The sequence below is a fragment of the Gymnoscopelus braueri genome (genome assembly GCF_963280865.1).
Source record: "Gymnoscopelus braueri genome assembly, chromosome: 22".
Lineage (NCBI taxonomy): Eukaryota > Metazoa > Chordata > Actinopteri > Myctophiformes > Myctophidae > Gymnoscopelus > Gymnoscopelus braueri.
The window spans coordinates 40,613,472-40,637,873 of record NC_137624.1 but is presented as its reverse complement, the minus strand read 5'-3'; the positions used below and the strand labels follow the sequence as shown (position 1 = coordinate 40,637,873).

The window sequence follows — 24,402 nt, the reverse complement described above, 5'->3', positions numbered from 1 at the left end:
ACTTTCAACCAGTTGCAAAACATTACAGCGGTCTGGACTGACCGGTTGCAGGCCTGTGCTTTTGGGGAAATGGTTGCAAGTATAGTTGCAAGTATTGCAGTTTCACAATTGCGTTGCGAATCGTTGGAGTGGACTGGCTTACACAAAGGTTTCCACAGTAAATAACCTAAAGATTTAACACCATGTTTAGCCTACATGATTCTAAGCAAATGATGAATTATGAATTATGAAATTCAATAAACAAAATTGAGTGTGTATAATGCATAGGATGTTTTACTTTTTCTAATTACTGTTTTACAGTTTGATTAAGTGGGACAAATCGAATATCATGCAGGTTCCACCCTCAGTTCATGTAGTCCATAAGCTAGGACCCCAAATTCCTTTGTATGAATAACCAAAATCTGCAGAATAACTAGTGGCTACACTTTTCAAATAATTGTAGTTGAGTAAACAGTACAATATTTGCCTCTGAGATGTAGTGGAACGGAAGTATAAATGATCAAAAAACGGACTCACTGAGCATTTTTCGGGCAAATAGCCGTCTAAAATACGTGGCTGCTTTCACATTATTCCATGTCAGAGTTGACAAAGAAAAGTCGAGCAAATTTGAGGCACAATTTTGAACATCATAATAATAATAATGTAAAATCCCTTTAGATTAATTATGAATATGTTGACCAGCTGTTATGCTACAGAGAAATTAACCACACTGCATCAAGTTATAAATAATAATGAGGACATGTTCAATTCAGTCAAATCACTTTTGTTGTTGTATATTTATTACTGCCATCTTATTTGAACATCTACACCATAAAGTTATATTGACTAGATTAGAAGCAGACCCTCCATTCAGGTTGGTGGATACTAACTCCCTAGACTAGCAGCGGGCTCTTTAAATCCTCTGGGTTTCTCGCTTCACCACTTTAACCCTACTGTATATACATCGGCAATTTTCTAAGCAGAAGGGAAATTAAAATAGGGGGCAACCAAAGAACTGTGATTGTAAAAAGGTTGTTTAAAAAAAAGGTTTATTACATTACGATTTGGTTCCTTTCCCAAGTTTCAATAACCAATTTAAACAATATACTGTACATAGGCTACTTTATATCAATACTATACATGTAAACTGTAAATTAATAAAACATTTATTTAGTAAAAAAAAAAAAAAAGGCCAATGAACATATTGTGATCTCATACCAGAAACAGTATGTGATTCTCTGGGAGGATTTCCCTCTCTGTTCTATAAATCCAAGCTTTTGTCTTTTTAATTTCATCTCTGGTGGGCAATAAATGACATCCTAAAAACAACCCAACCTCTTTGTCTCCTCACAAATTACACTCTGTTTAGAAATACATACTGTAACATACTTACAAAAATATTCTACATTTGGTCATTTAGATATGAATATATAATGTGTATACAGTCATGTTCTCACAACATTTAAATACATTGTTCTGTTTCTTTCATATTCAAGCATAAATATTGATGGGACACATTATGTTGGATATATGAAGTTCTGCCTCTTGAACGCTAGATGGCAGCAGAATATAATCCAGGAATTGGGTGTGATTAGTTTCTTGCCTTGTGTCATTGATGTAACTGAGACAGAACAAGGAGGAGAAATAGAGACTCCAAACAACAATGATAGACTGGGATGAAACACAAAACACTTCAGCCTCAAAATGTGCTTCCTGTGAACACAAGCACATATTTTTCTATATACCTTTTCTATATACATAACAAGGTTTTACATTGCTTTGCTTTACAGTGGAATAGATTGCAGAGATGTCTTCATTTCTTGCTTCACTGTGACCACCACCAGACCTGAGAACAACAACACAATACATTTATTATATGTGTTATTATAAAATAGGTTCACAAAAACCTCTGAGTCCAAAACTTCGAAGATATAGTTTACAGTCCAAAAACACAAGAAATGGCACATCAAACTAATGATAACTTTACTCATCGAATGCTGCAAACATACTGAACTGAAAAACTAAAGAGAAATTAGCTGCAAGTCCCTCTCTCATTGGCTGAACACAAATGATCAATTAAACATAATACCAAAAACAATAAAGTCCTTCATCACAATACAAACTCATGTAGAGAATAATTACACACACACAACCATAATGCCTCTTCACCAGCACACAACCTACTTCTGTAAAGCACAACATGTTCTCTAAATTACACTGTTTTTCAGCTGTTCAGTTGTTGTCATTACAATGTCATCACAATCAATTAAATCGTTTTTTTCTTTAAATAAAAATAAATAAAAATAACTTAGAGTGTGTATTGCAGGGTCCAAGAGACCAAGTGGAGGTGAAGAGAAGGTCAGACAGAGTGAGGATGATGAAGCTGGACATAGAAAGGGTCAGTGCATATGCCACGCAAGTTGGGTGTGCAATGGAAGTGTACTGAGGTTGTTAAAGGGTTATTTCACTTTAACTTTAACGCTTCTGGGGTCAGTTTAACATCTACTGTGGCTTTTGTTTGAGCCCAAGACCGTTTTTTAAGTTGCCCGATTCAAATATTGATATTTGATTTTAAGTAGTGGCTGGTGGTGATTTTGGGTGGGAGGGGGCTATAAGACATCCATTATAATATATGATACCCATAGTTCAACCTGCAGCAGCAGCATCACATCTCAGATAGCAAGTTACAGCAATGACTGTAGGCTATACTTTGTTATAGGAAATGCTCCACAACAACACAAGCAAAAAAGAGGTTCCAGTGCTCCAGTGAACGTTGTTTGTATGTGCAGATAGCTGCTCTTAAATCCTGATTATTGGTGGTGGTGGCAATACAAATAATTTGAGCCTGGAATGATCAAATCCTGTGTGAGGGTCACCCAAGAATAGCATGCACTTTTTAAACAAAATAAGACCAGAACCAGACAATTAATTAAAAGGTTAGATTATTTAAGTCTGCTTGAGGCGTAATGCAGCTTTAAACATAGCAGCCAGTGGTATGTATAAACTGAAACTCATCCTCTCCTGCAGTAGACCTCTTCTCATGTTCCTTATCACTGCTTTTAAAGCTACACACACACAGCCTCTGTCTGTCTGTCTGTCTGTCTCACACACACACACACACACACACACACACACACACACACACACACACACACACACACACACACACACATTAGAGTGTAAATCAAAGACCATGTGACCTCTAGAGACGGTACCTATCCAGGGTGGTCCAGACCAGGCCGATGGGACGTGACGTTCAACGCGGAGTAAGCATGATCTGTTCTGGAAGGGGTTTGGGAGCGTAGGGAGGGGGGTGCTGGACCGTGGCGTCATCGACCTCAGTCTCCCACTCACCGTCAGTCTCCCACTCACTGTCAGACACCCGCTCACCATCAGGCTCCCGCTCACCATCAGGCTCCCGCTCACCGTCAGAGGTGGGAGAATATTTATTTTTCTTCCTGTCAAATCAAAAGACATACCTTATTATTTACATCATTTAATGTCCAAAGAAATTACAGCAGTCTCATGGTACGTTTAGCCACACTTGCTCCGCTCAACGCTTGACCCACGATGTGACCGTGTGGCAGATGTGCTTAATGGTTGTTGAGAGATTGACAGAAAGTATAGGTGCTGTGTGGAAAGTAGCTAATATTGATGATAACGTTTTAATCTTGTAGGTGTAAATTTAATCAAGATTGATGAACTATGTGGTCTAATTTTTTACTAAGTATTGTGTACAATACGAGCGCAGAACTGTCTGTGGAATAGACCACATATATGCGCACGCACACACACACACACACACACACACACACACACACACACACACACACACACACACACACACACACACACACACACACACACACACACACACACACACACACACACACACACACACACACACACACTCTCTCTCTCTAACTCACCAGCAGTAAACACTGCAAATTAAAATCAGTCCAATAACTCCAACTCCAACTCCAACTCCTACTCCAACTCCTACTGCTACTCCATGTGTATCAGCTTTGGAGAAACACAATAAAATTGAGAGGAGAAGTTAAAATCTGCAGTTCTGATGTCATTGGCAGTTCTTCTTGATTTATGAATAATAATAATATTAGCAGTGATAGTATTACTGAAGCTGGAAATGACATAATCAAGAAGACAATGCTCTGATGATGCAATCAGAGATTATTTTTGAAATAAAATTCAGAACATGTTTTCATGCCCAAAAAAATTTGGTCATCATGAGAATGATCATGAGAATAATGTAAATCTGAGGAACATGGGCAAGTAAACAGTGGAGCTTTACTGCAGAGAGGCTTCCCCTCCTCTATAAATGAATCCATTACAATAGTGAAAGGTCAACAGCATACAGTAGGTGGATTATGAGACATTGCCGAGCAGCCTTTTCTAGTCTTACCTGTTCTTTGGATATTTAATTCATAGATATAATTTCCCGAGACTGACTCTGGATTCACACATGCCTCTGTGCCGTTAGTTGTTGTCACTCTGGGGATGGATAAAATAATATTAGTGACGGACAGCATGTAAAATGAATGGCCCCTCTCATGACTTATATTGCATTCACACACTGGCAGCTACAAAAGGTACAGCGCTCGGGTGGCACAGTGGTAAAGTCCCTGCCCACCACCACAGAGGTTGTGGGTTTGAATCCACCGTGGTGCATCAGGCTTTGTCGGGCGTCTATGAGAACACAATTGGCTAAATAGACGCCTCCTTCGGCTCTGAGGCATTTGTATCTGGGGCGCCATTTTAGAGGAGGCAAGATTCCGCGTGTGTCACAGGAGGGGGGGCGTTCGGTAGGCCAATCAGAGGCAGGTGGGGGCGGGTCTTTTCGTAAGAGGCAGCCGCGCGGCAAAAGTCAGTTAGACGCGCTGTGATTGGCCAGTAGTCAACACGCTGTGATTGGCCAGTAGTCACTTTGAATGGTAGCTTGCCTCCTCTAAAATGGCGACCGCGATACAGGTCGTCCAACGAACTGCAGAGGCCAATGAGGTAGCCTATCTAGGTTTCTATATCTATGGGAATAACTACTAAATTGGGGAGAAAAAGGGGGTAAAGTGCAGGGGTCATCAACATGTCCGTACGTACACAAACGTGTCCGTGGCAAGACATATCTATGTCTGTGTGCACATTTTTTATTTAGATTGGGTTTTTTTCAAAATATATATATTTGAATAACTTCGGTGACTCGTAAAGTAACATGCTCATTAATATGTTGCAGGAGATTTGTAGTGTTGCACATGGTACCTGTAAACACAATTGCATGAGGTGAAGACAACAAGAAAGCTAGAAAAAATTATTGCTAATAGCTGCCTCAATTCTGCGAAAATATAAAAATGTCCTTTCAATTCATTGTTGGAGAAACGTTCTTTTCCCTATTTTTTTTTAAGACAACGGATTCATGGAGTGCATGTGATGTGGTCTGACAATGAAATAATTAGAGTCAACGGCATGCGAGGGACCACAGTGAAAAAATGGTGCAAGAAAAGAGCAAAAACAGAAGGCATGTCATCTGTTCAGAAGGAGCTATTTGCTACCAAGGCAAAGGAGGGCAGAAAGGGACAAGTAAAGCTGGTTGTCGATAGTTGAGACTCAATTATTATTATCCAAAAACAAAATTGATTTATTTTTTGGGTGGTTTGGGTAAAATATTGATGAAAATGTCCATCACGAGCTGCCATGGTGATGACCCCTGATAAAGTGACACAGTGTATCTGTCGCCGAGTCGCTGTTGAACATACGCGTTGATGTCAAGCATGCGTCCGACGAGCGATGAAATAATTAGTTTTCCCACCACTCCACGCAGTAATTGTCTGAGAAGAGACAAGAGCTTCGTAGTTGCAGTTGAAGCCAGCTCAAGATTTTTGCAGCAGTTACAAACGTTGGGCATTGCTTTTTATCTTAATGATGCTGGCTTCCATTGAAAATGTAATCTGAAGAAGACTCACCTCTTCAGACTCCACCTCAGCCCGTAGCACTTGCCCTAACCTTGACGACCATGCAGGATTGTGCGAAGGCTAAAATGTCATTTAGATAGCATGTTATGTAGACAGATGCCAGGTTCATTTGTAGACCTGGCATCCTATAGTGTGTATAGTTTCAATGTACAGATTATTGGTTTACCTATGATCCTAGATGCAGGGGCGTCACAGGGGGGGTGTAAGTGGGACTGAGTTACTAGGCCCCCCCCCCCAAAAAAAAAAAAAAAAAAAAAAAAAAAGGATTTTTGGGGTATTTTTTAAAGAAAAAAAATCTTAGGGGGGCCCACAGTGAATCTTTGTCCCCAGGGCCCAGAATTTGGTGCTACGCCCCTGCCTAGATGACTAGTTCTATGCATTTGATGTATTACCTCATGTTGTCCTTGCTTACTGTAAATCACTCTGGATTAAGAGCGTCTGCTAAATGCCTAAATTGTAAATTGTAAATTGTAAAAAAGTAGCTTTGTATCTGCCAGTGTGAACGTAGCATTGGGCTTCTGTTTAGAACATTCTACTTACATGATCTCCCTGCTTGGACACGATGGAGACGCTTCATGTATCTGGTAATCCTTAATGAGACTTGAGTTCATGTAGTCGATTCCTTGATCTGGACATTTGCAGCGATCATCATGTTGACCTGTTATGCAGGTTTTCCAGGTTGCATTACATTAATTAAATATTAAAACCATTATCTGTTCTTTTTTTTTTTCAACTAACAGCATTTGCAGACAAATACATTATTCTCCACAGAACTAAAGTAAACCAGCATAAGAACACACAATGAAAAGATTGCAGAGCAAAAATCTGATTTGTGTCTATAAAATAAAAATGCAACCTAACCATATTAGAAAATATTATGGCTGGTATTATCCAAATAGTAGGACAGGTTTAATCAACTTGATGTTCAACTAAAATGGTGTGATCCTCAGAGTGCATATCTCCACCAGGCCTGCCTGCCTACCCAGGGCTGTGTTAGTCCAGCCCTGGGACTGACACAACCCTGCTCGGTTCAGCGGTGCCTCAGATTAGCTGTTCACACTTCACTGTCTCTCACTCACTCACTCACTCACACTCACTCACACACACACTCACACACTCACACACTCTCACACACACACACACATTTTAACCCTTTATTTATGTCCACACAAAGGAGAGTATACAAGGACACAAATATTAAAGGTGCAGTAAGATTACATCACAAAATCATGGAATACGTCTTCATGATACAATAAGCATGTCACTCAGTACTCTATGGGTATAAGTAACAGCGTCTCCGCCATGTGTGGCGGCTGCCAATTATAGCAGAAATAGAACAATACTTTGCCAGCCTTTTTGCCTCCTTTTTCGGCATCCCAAGTTGTTGGAACCCTCTAACAACGCACGCACGCACGCACGCACGCACGCACGCACGCACGCACGCACGCACGCACGCACGCACGCACGCACGCACGCACGCACGCACGCACGCACGCACGCACGCACGCACGCACGCGCACACGCACACGCACACGCAGCCTATGCAGCCTAGCAGAGATATGCACTCTGTCGATCTGCCTTTTCTAGTCTTACCTGTTCTTCTGGTATCATAGATGAACTTTCCCAAATTTGACTCTAGATTCACGCATAGCTTCTTGCCGTCAGTTGTTGTCACACTGGAGATGGATACAAAAACTATTAATGATGGACAGCGTCTAAAATGTAATATGCAACAGTAATATGACTTAAGGTCTTTTCAGCCGGGGAGCGGTTGACGTGGGCGTTTTCGCTTGGATCAGCGGGGATCGCGCCGCGATCATTGTCGCCTCTCCGTCCCTCAACTTCTCAGCGTGTCCCAAATAATCGCCCGCCTCTCATTGAAAATGAATTACTACGCCGCGTCAACCGCTCCCCGTCTGAAACGACCTTAAGGCTGTTTAAAAACATACTTACACAATCTCCCTGCCTGGACAGAACTGAGTCACTTCATATATCTCATAGTTTATGATGAGACTCGGGTGCATGGAGTCGATTCCTTGAGCTGGACATGTGCAATTACCACGTTGACCTGTGGAATGAAGGGACAAGACGCACAGTTGCATTAAAATAATTAAATTTAATTAATGCTTTAGCTGTTTTTTTCCGGCTAACAACATTAGTAGACAAATAAATAACATCACATTATTCTCCCCAGAACTAAAGTAAACCAGCAGAAGAAAATACAATGAAAAGATTAGAGAGTAAAAATCAGTCATTTGTCTCTAAAAATAGATGACAGATTTGTAAAATCCATAGTTTTTCAAAGCAATCTAACCATGTTCGAAATTACTATGGTATTGTCTGTGCACACACACTCCCTGGATGTCAATTCAGAACCTCTGCCCCAAATCTTTTACATGGCCCTGTTATAGCGCCATCAGGAGGCCGATTTGTGCAAAATCAATTTTTTGATATTACTCCTACAGATTTTATCCAAACATCACGCAAATCCGTACACAGTATCTCTATAGTCATGTGATCAACACAGATCTGTCTGATTTTCCATATTCCATCCTGATTGGCTAAGGTTGGCTTCCAAAGTTTGCAGGATTGGTCCATTTTGAACTAAATGCCTCAAATCATGAACGCAGCTTGCGATTTCCGTGAAATTTCACATGCACATTCCCACTAGGCCGAGGAAGAAATGCCACATGGACATTTTCAAATCAGCCTCATGGTGGCACTATAAAAGGCCAAATTGCGTTTTTAACTGTAACTGCACCGATCTGTGTGAAACTTTGCACGCATACTCCCTAGAGGCCAAGGAAAAACATCTGCCCTGCATTTTTCACATTAACCTTTTATTGCGCCACCAGGAGGCCGACTTATGTAAAATACATATTTTGAGATTAAGCCTTCAGATTTTATCCAAATTTCACGCAAATCCTTATTGGCAAATTCTGAACATTGCTGGCCCACAATAACCTACCTGACCTGGCGGAGACCTGTGCTCCGAGGAGCACTTTTTCTAGTTTTTACCTGTTTTTCTTTTGCGAATAATAAACTTTCCCAAGTTTGACTTTGGATCCACGCATTGCTTTATGCCATCAGCTGTTTCCACACTGGAGATGGATAAAATAATATCAGTGATGGACAACGTTAAAAATGAATGGCACCTCACAAGTAACACTTTGTCATCAGTGGCGAATTCATACACATAATTAATTAACTCTTATATAATGCTTTATACATTATTAACTCATACATTAATTCATCATGAATAATTAATGGTTAACTTAAGTCACTATGACTTAACCAAAGTTAATATATAGTTAAGGGTCACACATGGTGCGTTTGTAGATTTTTTGGTCTCTTCTATGCCCAGGATGAGTGCTCATAGGCGGGTAGCAGTAGCGAGGAGAGTCGGTCTCTGGTGGTGGTTGTTGTTTAAAAACGTGAATGGTGAATGTGGTGAATGGCTGTGTGTTTGTGGTGAATGGCTGTGTGTTTGGCTGACAGGGGTCCCCCAAGTTGGACTGGCTCACTGGATACAAGGGGACCCCCAGCTAGGTCATCATTTTCATCATTAGTTAATCATTACTTATGCCTCAATTAATTATGAACTAAATGTTGTCATTATCAATTAATTAATTATAATTTGTTAAAGTGTTACTGAACATGCTACTTACATCTTGATCTCCCTGCGTGGACAGAATCGAGTCGCTTCATATATCTGGTCATTCTTAAAGAGTCTTGGATGCATGGAGTTGATTCCTTGACCTGAACATTCGCAGATAGGTGTACCTGTGGCAGGAAGGGACGAGCCATGAAGCATTCAAATAATGAAATATGAAAACCATCTGTGTTTGTATTTATATTTTTGACTAACGATATTAGCAGCCACATTAATTTTTTGATTTTCGGCAGAACTAATTATTTTTTCCATTATTTTCAATAGAAACTAAACATATTAGAAAGTTGGTTATCCAAATGTTCCAGTGTTAGTTAGTAGTAGTTATATTTTGGACATCAAAAGCAATTTGATACAATACCTTCATTTGATGTCGGTGAAAGCGTAGACCAAAAAGGTATAGACTGAAGCTGTAGCTTATTGTGCCTAACATTTTCACATTTGAATAACTATCATAGGTAAGGAAAATACTAAGAGAAAAAAAACACTTACATTTACAGAAAAAACGAATAGCAAACTGACTTAAACCAACTTTCTCGAAGTATACAATATCAGTCAAGTATAAATCATATTGCATGTCATAGTAGAATAGTATATAATTTGATGTAGTATGTAATATAATACAAAGTAGTATGTAATATAATATAGTGCCTATTACCGTGAATAATTTGCATAATATATACTATAATCTAGTACTTTGATAATATATAATATCAACAATCATTACATATTGACATAATACCACTAGAATTATATATCATTCTATATTTACCCATTTGTATTTCTTCATTGAGCTACATTTTTTTTGGTTCATCATCTAAGCTGTTCCATAGATTTACCCCTTTAACAGATATACATCTACCTTTATTGTTAATTCTTGCCTTAGTTTTTTTTTTATGTCAATTCCCATTAAGTTGTACCTGCTCTCTCTAGGCCGGAACAGCTCCTGGATACAGCGTGGAAGCTATTATTATGCACCTTGCACATTATAACTGCAGCATTAAGGTCAACTAGATCTTGTAGTTTTAAGGTGTTTAGTTTAATGAATAGTTGATTGGTTGGTGCGTAGTAGTCTTTTTGTTTAACAATTCTGATGGCTTTCTTCTGGAGTAAGAATATTGGTTTGATATTTGTTTTATAGTTGTTCCCCCATACTTCCACACAGTAACTGATGTATGGAAGATACACACACACACACACACACACACACACACACACACACACACACACACACACACACACACACACACACACACACAGAAAACTAAAGATTGGCAGAAATGGGTGGTGGCGGTGCCTATTATGTGTTGTTGCATCATCATCCAGGGAAAACAAGGCTGCACGCACGCACACAAACACGCACGTTCACGCACACACACACACACGCACACACGTACAGACAATAATAGAGGGTTGATGTTGAGGGCCTGTACAGTGCACTTCAAGATGCACTTTCACTTCTGCCCATGAGAGCACCACATGTGATACATTGCACTGTAAGTCATAGAAAAGCTATTGCCCAGCTTCCTCACATGCTGATGGAGATATGTGCTCTGCTGAGCAACCTTTTCTAGTCTTACCCTTTTTGAAGTGATAAAGAGAATTTCCCAATTTTGAGTCTGGATTCACACATGTCTTGCCGTTAGTTTTTGTCACACTGGAGATGAATAATATAATATTAGTGATGGACAGAATGTACATTGAATGACACCTCACATGAATATGACTTATGCTGCTGTTTAGAACATTCTACTTACATGATCTCCCTGGCTGGACATGATATAGACGCTTCATATACCTTCTCATCCTTAATGAGACTTAAGCTCATGGAGTCGATTCCTTGATCTAGACATTTGCAGTTATAACCTGTGGAATGAAGGGAAAAGACACAATAGTTGCATTAAACAACTAAATATGAAATGCTTTATCTGTGTTTTTAATGCATTTAGTTTTTTCAATTATCCCCAGAATTAACAAGCCTTTTTGTCTATAACAGTGGTTCTCAAACCTTTTCATATCAAGGACCCCCAAATTGATTGATTGATTGAATATTTTATTAGGCAAAAATGTAAAACAGCACAGTTACATTTCAAATACTTTATCTAACAGGTCCGTTCATGAAAGTCCTTGCGGTCTTGTTTCCAATGAGGGCCTTGGTATTCAATTCATAGACGATCATTGTATCATTGTATTGTAAATCATTGTATTTGGCTTCAGAAAATATTTTGTTCCAGTAACTCCATACAAGTTTTGGGTTGTTAAAATGTTTAAAAGATATTCCTAATGTTTAAAAAAAATTCTACATAAAAATGTTGTCAGATCTACGAGCTCACACTCACAGCGCGTCGCACCGTGAGGGGTTGTGAACTTGTACATCAACTATTTTCAAACAGCTTATGCAGTATATAGTTAAAGTGGTTAAACTGATTTTTTGACCCCACTTTGAGAACCACTGGTCTATAAGAATAGATGACAGGTTGGTGATATACAAATTTTAAAAAAAAACTATTAGAAACGCACTGTTTATTTTTCATACAATAATTATTTTATTAGGATTAAGGTTAGGCATTATTTTCCACCACGGAGGAAAGCCGGCCAGCCCAGTACAGTGCTGTCCTCCTGGAATGTGAAGCTTGACTAGGGGCAAAGCAGTTCCGTGTGCGTCGCAGAAGGGGGCGTAAAGGTCCTTGCACACTGGTGCGTCTTTTCGTTGCGTTTTATTTTTTTTCATTGTTTTTTCAATTTTTTTCATTGTTGTAAAAAAAACGCAACGAAAAGACGCACCAGTGTGCAAGGACCTTAACACAGAAGATACTGAGACCGGGTGGGATATGCCTGGTCGCGTCTGTGTCAGTCGTGGGGTTCAGGCGTCAGGACATTTGCTGAGGGGGGGTAATGGAGTTTGTACGACAGATGGTGCAACTGTTCACGTTTGTGGCCATGGCCTTTGTCACAGAAATACTATTACCCCAGGTTTTTCACATCCTGATGGCAGCACCCCCGACTTACACAGCCCTGACTAGGCAACCCAGCCTGGCGGAGATAATGCTCTCCACAAGCTTACCTGTTATTTTATGATATATGAGAGACATTTCCAAGATTGACCCTCGATTCACGCATCTGTTGCCGTTAGTTGTTATCATACTGGAGATGGATACAATTATATTAGTGATGGACAGCATGTAAAATGAATGTCACCTCACAGGAATATGACTTAGGCTGCTGTTTAGAACATTCTACTTACAACCTGCGTGGACAGTATGGAGTTGCTTCATATGTCTGGTACTCAAATGGTGGATGCATGGAGTCGAGTCCTTGACCTGAACAGACAGGTTGGCAGATAGGTCTACGGACTGTGGAATGAAGGGACAAGACACTATGTTGCAGGAACAGTTGCATTCAAATAATTATATTAAAGCCTTTATCTGTGTTTGTTTTCAACCAACATTAGCTGCAAACAAACATATGACAGCAAATTATTCTAACAGAACTAAAGTAAACCAGCAGAACAACACACAATGAAAAGATTAGATACCTGTACTGTACCAGCAGTAAAAATCTGTCTTTTGTTTATAAAAATAGAGCTCAAACTCCCCGCAATCGTATGCTGCCAGGCCACACTTCTTCACATGACTAATGAGATAATGTGTACCGATTTGCATGAGTTTTGGACAAAATTTGTGGGAGTAGTAGCAAAAATAAACCGCTAAACTGAGGAAAATCTTGTCAGGCAGAAATGGGTGGGACTTTACGTGGAGTTGCAAAAACAGATTGTATTTGCATGACCTACTGCTCAAGAGTTATATAGGTCAAAATGTGAAGTGGCCTGTTAGTGCCATCATGAGACCAATTTGAACTATTTGAGGTGGAGGTTCTTCGTTCTGGGAGTGTGCATGCAAAGTGTCGCATTGATCAGTCCAGCGTTGCCTGACCGTCTTAGCAGTTGGAATCAGTTCAGAGGCCTTGGTATGGTGTAACCATATGGTGTATTTATTCACCGTCAAACAGGGTAAAACTGACCAGCACAACACATGATGCTCCACTCAACGCACAGACTTCAGTCCACTGGCAGCCTTTTATGCTTAGCTGGACTAATGAGTCTGGACTGTACCATTCTAAGGGGTGTATTTGAGGCTGAGCGTCTTACATTAAATGCACCAAACCTCTGTATGTATGTATGTATGTACGTCTGTAATCCACATATCTCGAGAACCGTTCAACTTCAAATTCGCCACACTGAGGGAGTGCAGTGCCTGGCGTCGAGTAGGAACCCCAAGAAAAGGCCCTGGCCATGGCCCAACGGGCACAGGTCTAGTACCATAAATACATGAACATACAATAAATACACATAAATAACCTTAACCCATACAAGTATCAAAAGTCTCCATGAACTACACAAGTTACATAATAATTCCTTCTTCACACTACAACATGAATTAGCAATGACAAAAGCACATCACAGTCACACCCCCCTCTATCCTGACTATATGGTCCAGCACAATCATACTGAAACACATAACAGGTAATTGTTAAGCATTCAATCGAAACAATAAATCTTCACATTGCACTTCTCAAACATATTGCACCTACTCTCTATTCATAGTAGCCACATGTTCTGTGTGTTGTCACTGATGTTGTATCCTAATGACTTACCGGGAGGAGGACGAGGACGAGGAGGAGGACGAGGAGGAGGAAGAGGACGAGGAGGAGGACGACGAAGAAGAGGAGGACGACGAGGACGAGGAGGACGGGGCTTCATCCCGGGTCTCTTACCTGAGAGGGAGTATTACTATTAATTTGGGGTGCTATATATAGACAACAGATATACTGTAACCACGCATAACCAAATGTAACTCTGCATGTGACACCAATCTACTACCAGGAACAACATTTTCACACATGAGTTATTTTTACAGAACTCAATAATCAGAAACCATGGGTGGAAGTACTTTGAAAAGTATTTTGATACAAATGACAATTAATCGGTCAAAAATGTATCACAATAAAAATACAAAATATCTGATAAATGTATTTGAGATTAGATTGCGTATTTTGAAAGTACATTTTTATAAAAATTGATGCTATGATGAGTCAATTCATATTATTGACTGCAAATTATTAAATGAATTGCCAATGTCAGAATTTCTGACATAGGCCTCCAGTATCACAGGAGCAGAGCAACACCACTGACTACAATGCTATATCATTAGGGGAGAACGGGGTAAGATGAGCCACTTCTCACTTTCAAGTTGTCCTGGAAGCAAGGCAAAATGAGATAGCAGTCAAATCTAAACATCTACCCTTATTTCAGGATGTCTTCTATCAATTGAAATTATGAGTAAGCATCTATGACAAAGGGCCATAAAAATATGATTAAAACAAAAAAAAAATCATTCAGCATAATTTGAGTAGCAAAGAAATAATAAGAAAAAAGATCACATGACAATACCGTTTTCTAGCTTTTTTAGCCCATAAGAGGCCGATTCTACAAATGCCTTCTAAATCAGTAGTTCGCACACTTTCAAGATTTATCACAATACAAATACAAACTACCTGTCTGAGATTTCTGGAATATATAGCAAATAGCAAATGGAAACTCTGAACAAAAGGAAACTCTCGAACCAAATGGACCATTTGGTTCCACACACTCTCAGAGTTAAATGAACCCAGAGGATTTTGCAGTGTAGATTGGGCTCCCAGAGATTTAAAAAAAATCGTGTCAAATGGGTGTCCATGGCCTAATCCAACTGGGGGTCCTTGAAAAAAATTAAAAAAAAGATCACTGGGCTAGATAATGCTAAACCAGGCAGACAAGACACACAATATGATTTTCCTACTAAAATGCCTTTTTTTTTGTGACACAAATGAGGAGAAAATCAACTTTGTTATTGACTTTTCTCTATCCCAGCAACACTCTCTCGCAAGTTTTGGGAAGATATCTGGAGGGTCCATCTCGGTCCATCTGCAGTCTGACGGACGAGACATAGAGGACTCTGTCCCTTATATTAGATTTTATTATTATATTAGGTTTTAACTCTATGCTCTGTCCCCATAAGATGCTCTAAAAACTGATAAACTGAGATTCTGAATATAGTATGTGAAATCATATGGACATATTAAAAATTAAATAACATGTGTTCCAATGCTCAATAATATAATTTTACATTATTAACTGTCTTGGTTGATGGGGTATGATTTGGGAATCATGACATTTTGCTAAACATAACATTCATGCTAAACATACTATGGTCTATAGTGGTAAAATATATACCTTATAAATAAAAGGCCCTTGGGCCTTTTATTTATAAGGTATATATAATATTATGTATATATGTATATATATATATATATAAATTATTATTTTTTATATTTATTGTTATATATATCTCTATATATATGGTTACATTGAGCAGAAAAAGGAGCACATCTAGCAAGACTGAATAATACATGTGTGTTTGTAGTGGGAATTTCATAGGTTTCTTAAAAGCATCTTTGCCAATAACAGATTACTTTCAAACATGTACAGCATGTATTTTCTTAAATGAAGAAAATACACAAATACACATCCATATGACGTTGTCAGCCAGGGAGAGGGGAGGGGGAGGTGGTGGGATGGTCGGGGGAGAAGACAACCACGCCTACTTAGGAGACCATTTGTAGGATTTGTGTACTACTTCGCCTCTAGTGGCTCCAATGAAGAATGTGTATCTTGCTAAATTAACAATCTTTGACAATAGCATGACACAGGAAGGTCCTTCCTGCTTTAGCCAGGTCGCCATGGAAACGGATGGAAGTGGAAGGAATGAAGGAAGTGGGATTGGAAACTGGGCTTTAAAAGAATCTTTGTCACTCTTAACCCATTAAGACCGGGAACGCATATGTGTAACCACTTTATCCATATTTTATACTTGGGCTATTCAAAAACAACCCAGCAAGCACAGTCAGGACCCGGACGAATCAGTGACGTCTCGATTGGGGCTAGATCCAGTCAAACCAAGACTAGTCAGATCTGGCCCAGAATATCACCTGATTTCAACCAAAATAATTCCTGACCACGAAAATGGACATCCTGGATGAATCAGAGAGAGTCCGCTCGAGGCCAGATCAAGTCAAATCATAACTAGTCAGATCTGGCCCAGAATATAACCTTATTTCAACTAACATAAATCCCACAGACAGAATACTTTGCCACTGAAAACTACTCATAATTAAATAGTTGTAATATTGGTAAAATCACGTATTTTTCAATCCTGGTCTGTTATTTTTGAAAATCTGATCATTTGACAGTCTTACTAGCCTTACTATCAACTAATTGTGTTGATTTACAAGCTGTTGTCATAGGCACAAAACAACACTCTGAAATCACGAGGACAACACTGCATCTGGTGTCTGCATAGGTGCAGTGGCATAGCCTACCTTTACTTTTCCCGTGGGTTATTTTCGTATCAAAAGGGGTTTATTTATTATTAAAATATCGAATGTATCTGAATGTGTAACTACCCTAACCAGGGGTCATCAACATGTCCATACACGGACAAACGTGTCCGTGGCAAGGCTTGGCCCATTTTATTTAATTGTATTTATTTTTAATAAATACAAATCATAGTCTATATATTTTTTTTCATGACAATGGTAAAAACATACTAAATATTCACAATCTAATCTTTGAATTAAAATTGGTTTGAATAATTTTGGTGACTCGTAAAGTGTGTGTTTAATCCTTTGTTGGAGAAACCTTTTATGTTTAAGACAATGGATTCATATGTGGTGTGGTCAGACAATTAAACTATGAAAAGATCGAAAATAGATCTGTTCAGAAGGATCCATTTGCTACAAAAGCAAAGGAGGACAGAACTGGAGAAGTAAAGCTTGTTGAAAAAGATTTTCACCGTTGAGAGAAAGTGTTTCAAAGTGTCCAAAAATAACAATATTTAACTATAATAACACTCCACAATCATAAGCAGTGGAAACCCTTGATCCACAGCCTGCGGTCCACAATCACCATCAGACCTCCAGCTTATACATTTGCTCACCTCTGATCAAAGTTAGGAGCCCTTGCATGAACCTAGTTGTGACACTGCATTCTTTAAATCCTGTCATGCCCTTTATCCTTATCTAACTCACTCATGTACGTACAGTATGATGGTTTTGACTCTGACCTTTCTTTTTCAATTGTTCCACATATCTTACATCACAACTATGCAAGGTCTAAGACTTCCTCATCATGATAGAAGATTTCTCATCAAGATATCACCGCAATGGAAATAAACCACAATCCAAGCTACGATTGTAGATTGGCTTTTAAAACAATGGCTTATATTTCTTTGTTATTCAGTGGTTAATGTTCATTATGTATTTCTAGTAAAAAACAACAACAATATTGATCACTTATTTTGTATGTGTATGTGGCAAAAATAGTATATCGATGAAAATGTCCATGCATCACAAGCTTGCATGGTGATGACCCTTGACCCTAACATATTGCTGGCTTACTAACAACATACATGCATGCACATTGATCAACGTGTTTGTGCACTACGACAGAGTAACCTAAAAAAGTGTGCTCCTCGGAGCGCAGATCCCCACCAGGCCGGGTTGCCTAGCCTTTCATCACATGACTCCGATCCAGAGATACTATGTACCAATGTGTGTGACTTTTGAACAATATTTGAAAGGAGGACTAGCAAAAAGGAAGAAAACGTGAAATGGGGAAAATCTAGCCTGGCACAAATGGCCAGGGCCTATATTTGGATCATAATCCAAGGCATCCAGAGATTTTGATTGTATGACCTACGGTTCAAGAGTTATTGATGCCTTTGTGTGTTTTTATTTACTTTTTATGCCATGTAGCACTTTGAAATTTGTGTCAAATATAAAGTGCATTACAAACTAGAAAAAGTGCTCCTCGGAGCACAGTTATTCTGGCCTCCTGGTGACGCTATAATAGGCCAATGTGAAAAGGGTGCCAACCGTGCCATTTATTCTTGCATTGACACTGCATTCATGATTTGAGGCATTTTGTTCCAAAAATGTGTTTTGCTACATTAGACCTGCTGGTGGCGCTATAACAGGCCAATGTGAGAAGGGTGGCATTTCTTCCTCAGCTTAGTGGGAATGTGCGGTTCCCACTAAGAAAAAAAAAAGGGTGGCATTTCTTCCTCGGCTTAGTGGGAATGTGCCGTTGAGCAGGTTGGTGCCTTGCATGGTTTCCTCCGCCGTGAATGTGTGTGTGTGAATGGGTGATTACAATGCACAATCTATTGTATGTAAAGCGCTATATAAATGCACCATTTAACATGTAAAGTGAAAGAACGTTGAAATAACATTGACTTTCCCATAGACTTTTTGGGGTGTTTAAAGTTAAATATTTCAAAAACTACAAATTATTTATAAAATTAAAAATACAAGCACCCATGTCGACAGTAAGCTGGATTTTTTTTACAGTTTGAATAGAGTTTCTAAGTGAAAGTATGTAGGAGTAGTTAGGTGCCAAACTTTTGCAGAGAATATAGAAATAGTGACAATAACTATAGTGTGCTCACTGCTGCTGCACCGAGCACACTATAATGATAGGTGAGGAAGAAGAAGAAGAAGAGGAAGAAAAGTGCAGCAGCTTGATGTATATAAGGTGCCAACTGACAGTCAATTTGGTCCCAGTGAGTACATGGGTGGCCCTAACATATGACCCAGATTTGTTTGTGCCGTTTGAAACTTATTTTTGAGCTTTTGAAAGAGACCAGTATACAAGCAGTAGGCAGCATAATCAAAATGACTCTGTACCAATGCACCAGCAGCCAGCTTTGTACGGACTGGACTGTCAAGAAAAGCAGCTTTTCTGGCCAAGAACTTAATAAGTTGATTTATCTTACCTTCTACATGGAGAGCTAGCAGGCAGATGATAAAGGTGATCACAGCTGGTTTTATGATACTGGCCATTTATGATACTTCTTCTAGTTGTTTCCAGTGTTGAGCCTATACAGTTGTGAATTTAGGAGATCACTCCTTTTCATGGTGGAAGGTGGAGCTTCTTCATAGACATGTCTGTATAACGTCCAGCCACTCACCACCACTGGCTGCAGTCCAAATAAAAAACATCCTCCATAATTTGCTCTTTTGGGAGAACTTAGATTTCCTTGAGAGTCAGAATTGTTCATATTTGAACAATCTTGTTCATGACATAACTGTGTATTTTTTGTCTCTGCTTCAGGAGGGGTTTGTGATGTATATATTGCCGGGGTTGTGTCAACCGTGCGGGCAGAGTTAAGGGAAGAATAAATAAATATTATTAAGTATGCATGGCGGATTACAATAAGTGTTTTTCCATGGTGTTTTTCCATTGCATGGCAGGCACACTTAATAATAATAATGATAAAAACTAATGGAAAATTCAAGTTTTGACAGTCTTGATTTATGTCACATCTACACCTACCAGTTTAAAACTTTATCAATATTTGGTTTCATATATTTCATATTTTGGCATGTCCGTTGCGTTAAACCAGTGGTCCACAAACTTTTTATGACATGCCCCCCTTTGAAAATGGAAAAGTAATAGCAGGGTTAAATATGACCAGCCTCAGTCATTTTCTATGTTGAGCTCCGATCTGTGTTTTGTTTTCAGTGTGGCAACGGCTCTCGCACAGATATGAGGTGGTAAAAGGGGTAAAAAGGGGGGGGGGGGGGGCGCTCATAATTCCGACATCCCATTATTCCGACCAGTAGGTTAGTGTGAGGTTAGGGTTAACTGTCTTTGAGGGTGTGGTTTTGAAAGGAGAAACACTGGTCAATATGAGTTTTGGGAGTGCTGGACAAGACGGGACGGAGTCGAGAGGCGCACAGGGCTCTCACAGCGTGGACAGAGAGGAGGTTCCTGCGAGCTTGATGGGGGACAGGACAGAGAAGAGAAAGTGAAAGTGTGTTTGTTTTTCTTGCTGTTGGATTTCGCAATGATTTCGCAATCAGTTTCATTCTTACAGCTTTTCCTGGAATGGAAATGTATTTGCATTCTATGTAAGAACACTGGTTAGGACCTGTGTTCAGATTAAAAGAGCAGGGGGTGGATGAATGACTTGAGGTAATGCATGCAGGCAGAGTGTGGTTTTAGTGGTGAGCATGCTGTTAGGAACCGACAGATAGAGATCAGATTAGATCTCCTTCATAGCTGTAATAAATCAAACATAATGGGGCAAAATATAGCTTGTGAATTCCATCCATCTGTGGTTATTGAGATGCTCTTTGCTTTTTGAGGCTGTGTCACTTTTTTCCAGAGTTATACAGAGCGGTGTAATAAAATCTGATTTTACTTAGCTGTGTATCGTGTCTCGCATCGAAAACTACAAACTCACAACATGTTGTGAGGTTGTAGATCAGCTATTTTTGGAGAGACACCGTTGTGCAAATAAGTCAGGTGTATATGACTATGATGGGATTTAAAGCAATCATTAGTAGCCCATGTTTCTCAGCCAACAGTTTAGTCATTAGTTGTTAAATAATTTGCAATCATCGAGAGTCACTACAAAGGACACAGTGATAGAAGAATTAGCAGTGACAGTTTAAGTCACAACTATGTAATACAACTATAGTTAATTTGAGTAGGCCTAAAGCAGAGTTAACAGAACCCTGCCGACGTGTGTGTGTGTGTGTGTGTGTGTGTGTGTGTGTGTGTGTGTGGGCTCTGTTCCATTTTTGTAGCACAGTGGTTCTCAAACCGTTTAATTAACTGAGTATATAAGTGTACAAATGCACCCATAAGGGTCCATTTGGTTCCATTTGTACACTCTCAGATACACACTCCAGGGACGTGCACAGATAGACTCTAGGTGGTGCTGGAGCGCCTGCCCTTTGCCCTCTTGACCAGAAGTGCCCTTTTGAAAAAAAAGAAAAGAAAAAAAAAAGTTTTATTTTTTATTTATTTTTAGTTTACAGTATGTAGCCCATAGTGACATCGATCAATTCTGGATTAAAAGCTTCTAATATATTAACAATTCCCCAAAATGTGCATTGCAATTTTCTTCTATAAATCTCACACTACTAGGGCAGCCGGCGGTTCCGCGCGCCGCGCAAGGTGCCCTTTTTTTTACTTGAGCACCTGCCCCTCAAAATGTCTGTGCACGCCACTGACACACTCCCGTAAGGGTCCATATATATAGGGTTCAAGTGGTTAATGTAAGAAAATAAAGGGGGAAAAGTCCCTATCACACAAAGATATGGCAGTCCCCCTGTAGTAACTCTGAAGGCCCACTAGGGGACCCGGACCCCCCGTTGAAGACCTCTGTGTACTGTTAATTAGAGCTAAGGACATACACCTGCTAGTTTAATTATCAGTGGTGGACTCAGATAGCTGTTCTCCTGAAGGTCTTCTGTGTTCCAACATCACTCCACAAACTACCTTTTTGCAGAGATCTGGTGCATTTTTGTACTTCGTTGACGTTTTGTAAGTGAATTGTTTTCATGTGTGTGTGTTTTTAGCCATGATTACTTATTTTTTTCTAGCCATATGGTTCACATGACGCTCGTCTGTCTCAAGCGTCATGGCGGAACTTCAACCTGGTTTTGTCACTTTCTCCATTTACAACCCGTACATCTACATACACGTTCATATTTCAAATATAAAGTGCTTTACCCCATGGCTATGGATGTTCCAATTTGAAGCGGGTAGGTCTAATCACCCGTATCTTCCGTATTGTTCAATAAAAAGCATTTTAATCCGAACGGCGACCATTTTCTCATAGCGTTATAATGTATCAGAGTGCAATACACCTCCCAACCGATAGGGTCGCGTAATTGAAAGCACATGGAGAAAATTCAGAGAAAATGGCCACCGATTGGATTAAAATGCTTTTTTATTGAACAATACGGAAGATATGGGTACTTCTGAGGGCCCGTACATCATTTTAATATCCGTGGCCATGAGGTAAGCACTTTATATTTGAAATTTGAGCGTTTAATTAGATGTACGGGCTGTAAATGGAGTGCCAAAACCAGGCTGAAGCTCCGCCATGATAGTCATGTTTCAGGCCTAGATTGTTTCATGCTTATAGCCTACCTGATTTGATTATCAACCTAGGTTGGCTGTTAATATTGCTGTTTGTGTGATAACTTGATGACGGATCAGCCTTAAGTATTTGTTTATGTGACTTGTAAATGTGAATGTGAATATTATATAGACCTTTTTGAAGTAGTTTATTCCTGTACAGTGTAATGGATGATGCTTAACTGTAATCACACCAGTATTCTGCTGTTTATTTGTATTGCATTTGTTTGATATTTTAATATTCTTGATAGCTCTGGTCCATAAACGCTATGGACCAGAGCTACCAACCTAACAAGGCACCATCATGTCCAAACCTAATCAGCCTACAGTCCTTTTAAGAGTTACAACAATTCTCAATTTTCTCCTTACGCTCCCAGTTATAGGCTGATGATGATAATACATTTTATTTATATTGCACTTTTTCTTTTCAAACCTCAAAGTACAGAATAAAAAAAAAAATACAAATAAAACATCTAAAAAGGAGGGTCTTAAAAACAACTATTTTAAGTTTGGGGAGCAAAGAAAACCTGGGGTTAAAACCTGAATAGCTAACTGAATGCTTTATTAAAAAGGAAAGTCCTCTTATCGACAGACTGTGGGCTTATTTGGCACCAATCTTCCTCAAACTCTTAATTACAGTATCAGAAACATAATCTGTCCATTTATAACTCTTCATTTACTGCCTCCTAATGTGATCCATGTGATGCTAGTATCACACTGTCATGTCTGATGTCTCTCCACAAGCAATCAATCAGTGATGGAAGAAGTATACTCACATTATTCACATTTTTTACTTAAGTAAAAAAAAAGTAGCAATACCCTATTGTAGAAATTATTGGTCTGTTACAAGCTCGGTATTAAAAATTTACTTGAGTAAAAGTACAAAAAGTATTGGCATGAAAATGTACATAAAGTACCTAAACTAAAAGTAGGCCTACTCTCCAAAATAATCATATTTGAACTGGGGACCCCCCACCCTGACAAGCACTTGAAAGTTTAGGAGTTAATTGTGGCATTACATTTAGTTTGACTCGGTTCCACAGAATCTACAATTGTTTTTGAGGCGTTTGGAGCTTGTAGATCGACTATTTTTCACAATGTTTGCCTCTTTCTTATATTATTTGGCCAATGTTTGACCAGTTTGTATAGTATAGTTTGTTGATTACTTTTGATGCAGTAATGGTATTTTTATTTTATTTTAAATGTGTTACTAAAAAGGTCTTGATTGATTGAAATTGTTATTAGGCAAAAGAATGTAAAACAACACAGACATTTATAATACTTTTGTCTAAAAGGTCCGACCAAAAAAGTCCTTGCAGACTTGTTTCCGTTGGGGTCCTTGAATTAATTTCATATATATATATATATATATATATATATATATATATATATATATATATATATATATATAGATATAGTAGCAACCAAACAGTTCAAATATCAACATAAAAATACAGAGGAAAAAAATAGCACTATGTACAAAAAAAGCATGAAAAAATTAAATATATTTACAATTTTGAAGACCAGTTCCAATTTAGTTGTTTAACCCTGTCTTCCACCCTGAGCCAGCCTAGGCTGGCAAAGTGAGTGGGAGAGAGGTGGGTCATGGGCCCCAGTCCGAGAAGTAGTCGAATCAGTTTGTTTAGGGAGGTTTGAAGCTTAGTCTTCAGTGACACTGTGGTGTCCTTACATTGTCACTTTACTGTCATCTGGGGAAACTGATCACTTGAAACCAAATC

General features: G+C 39.1%; 1 protein-coding gene across 3 annotated transcripts; it reads right to left on the bottom strand.

The window, feature by feature from the left end:
* Nucleotides 1–425: 425 nt before the first annotated feature.
* LOC308078128 (uncharacterized protein) lies at nucleotides 426–19,632 on the bottom strand. 3 transcript variants are annotated; one of them, XR_013932497.1, is made up of 15 exons: nucleotides 19,503–19,632; nucleotides 14,287–14,406; nucleotides 12,878–12,986; nucleotides 12,698–12,777; nucleotides 11,391–11,499; nucleotides 11,214–11,290; nucleotides 9,632–9,746; nucleotides 8,982–9,064; nucleotides 7,917–8,031; nucleotides 7,557–7,639; nucleotides 6,504–6,621; nucleotides 4,403–4,491; nucleotides 3,909–4,002; nucleotides 3,180–3,437; nucleotides 426–1,825 (listed from the first exon to the last, which is right to left on the bottom strand). XR_013932497.1 is itself a non-coding variant. In XM_080419230.1 (15 exons), the coding sequence occupies exons 1-14, from the start codon at nucleotides 19,567–19,569 to the stop codon at nucleotides 3,236–3,238; spliced, it is 1,461 nt and encodes a 486-aa protein (XP_080275356.1). In that variant the 5' UTR covers nucleotides 19,570–19,632; the 3' UTR covers nucleotides 428–1,825; nucleotides 3,195–3,235. The 3 variants fall into 3 exon arrangements, 2 of the variants coding, with proteins under 2 accessions (XP_080275356.1, XP_080275357.1); XM_080419230.1 differs by having other exon boundaries at nucleotides 428–1,825; nucleotides 3,195–3,437; XM_080419231.1 differs by having other exon boundaries at nucleotides 428–1,825; nucleotides 3,195–3,437; nucleotides 14,305–14,406.
* Between the last annotated feature and the right edge of the window lie 4,770 nt (nucleotides 19,633–24,402).

Excerpts from the sequence above, each read along its gene's own strand:
- LOC308078128 (XM_080419230.1), bottom strand. The coding sequence starts at position 19,569 with ATGGCCAGTATCATAAAACCAGCTGTGATCACCTTTATCATCTGCCTG. Across the intron at positions 6,622-7,556 it reads CTATGATACCAGAAGAACAG|GTCAACATGATGATCGCTGC; the intron begins GTAAGACTAGAA and ends CCTGCATAACAG. Across the intron at positions 4,492-6,503 it reads TGTCCAAGCAGGGAGATCAT|AGTGACAACAACTAACGGCA; the intron begins GTAAGTAGAATG and ends ATCCATCCCCAG.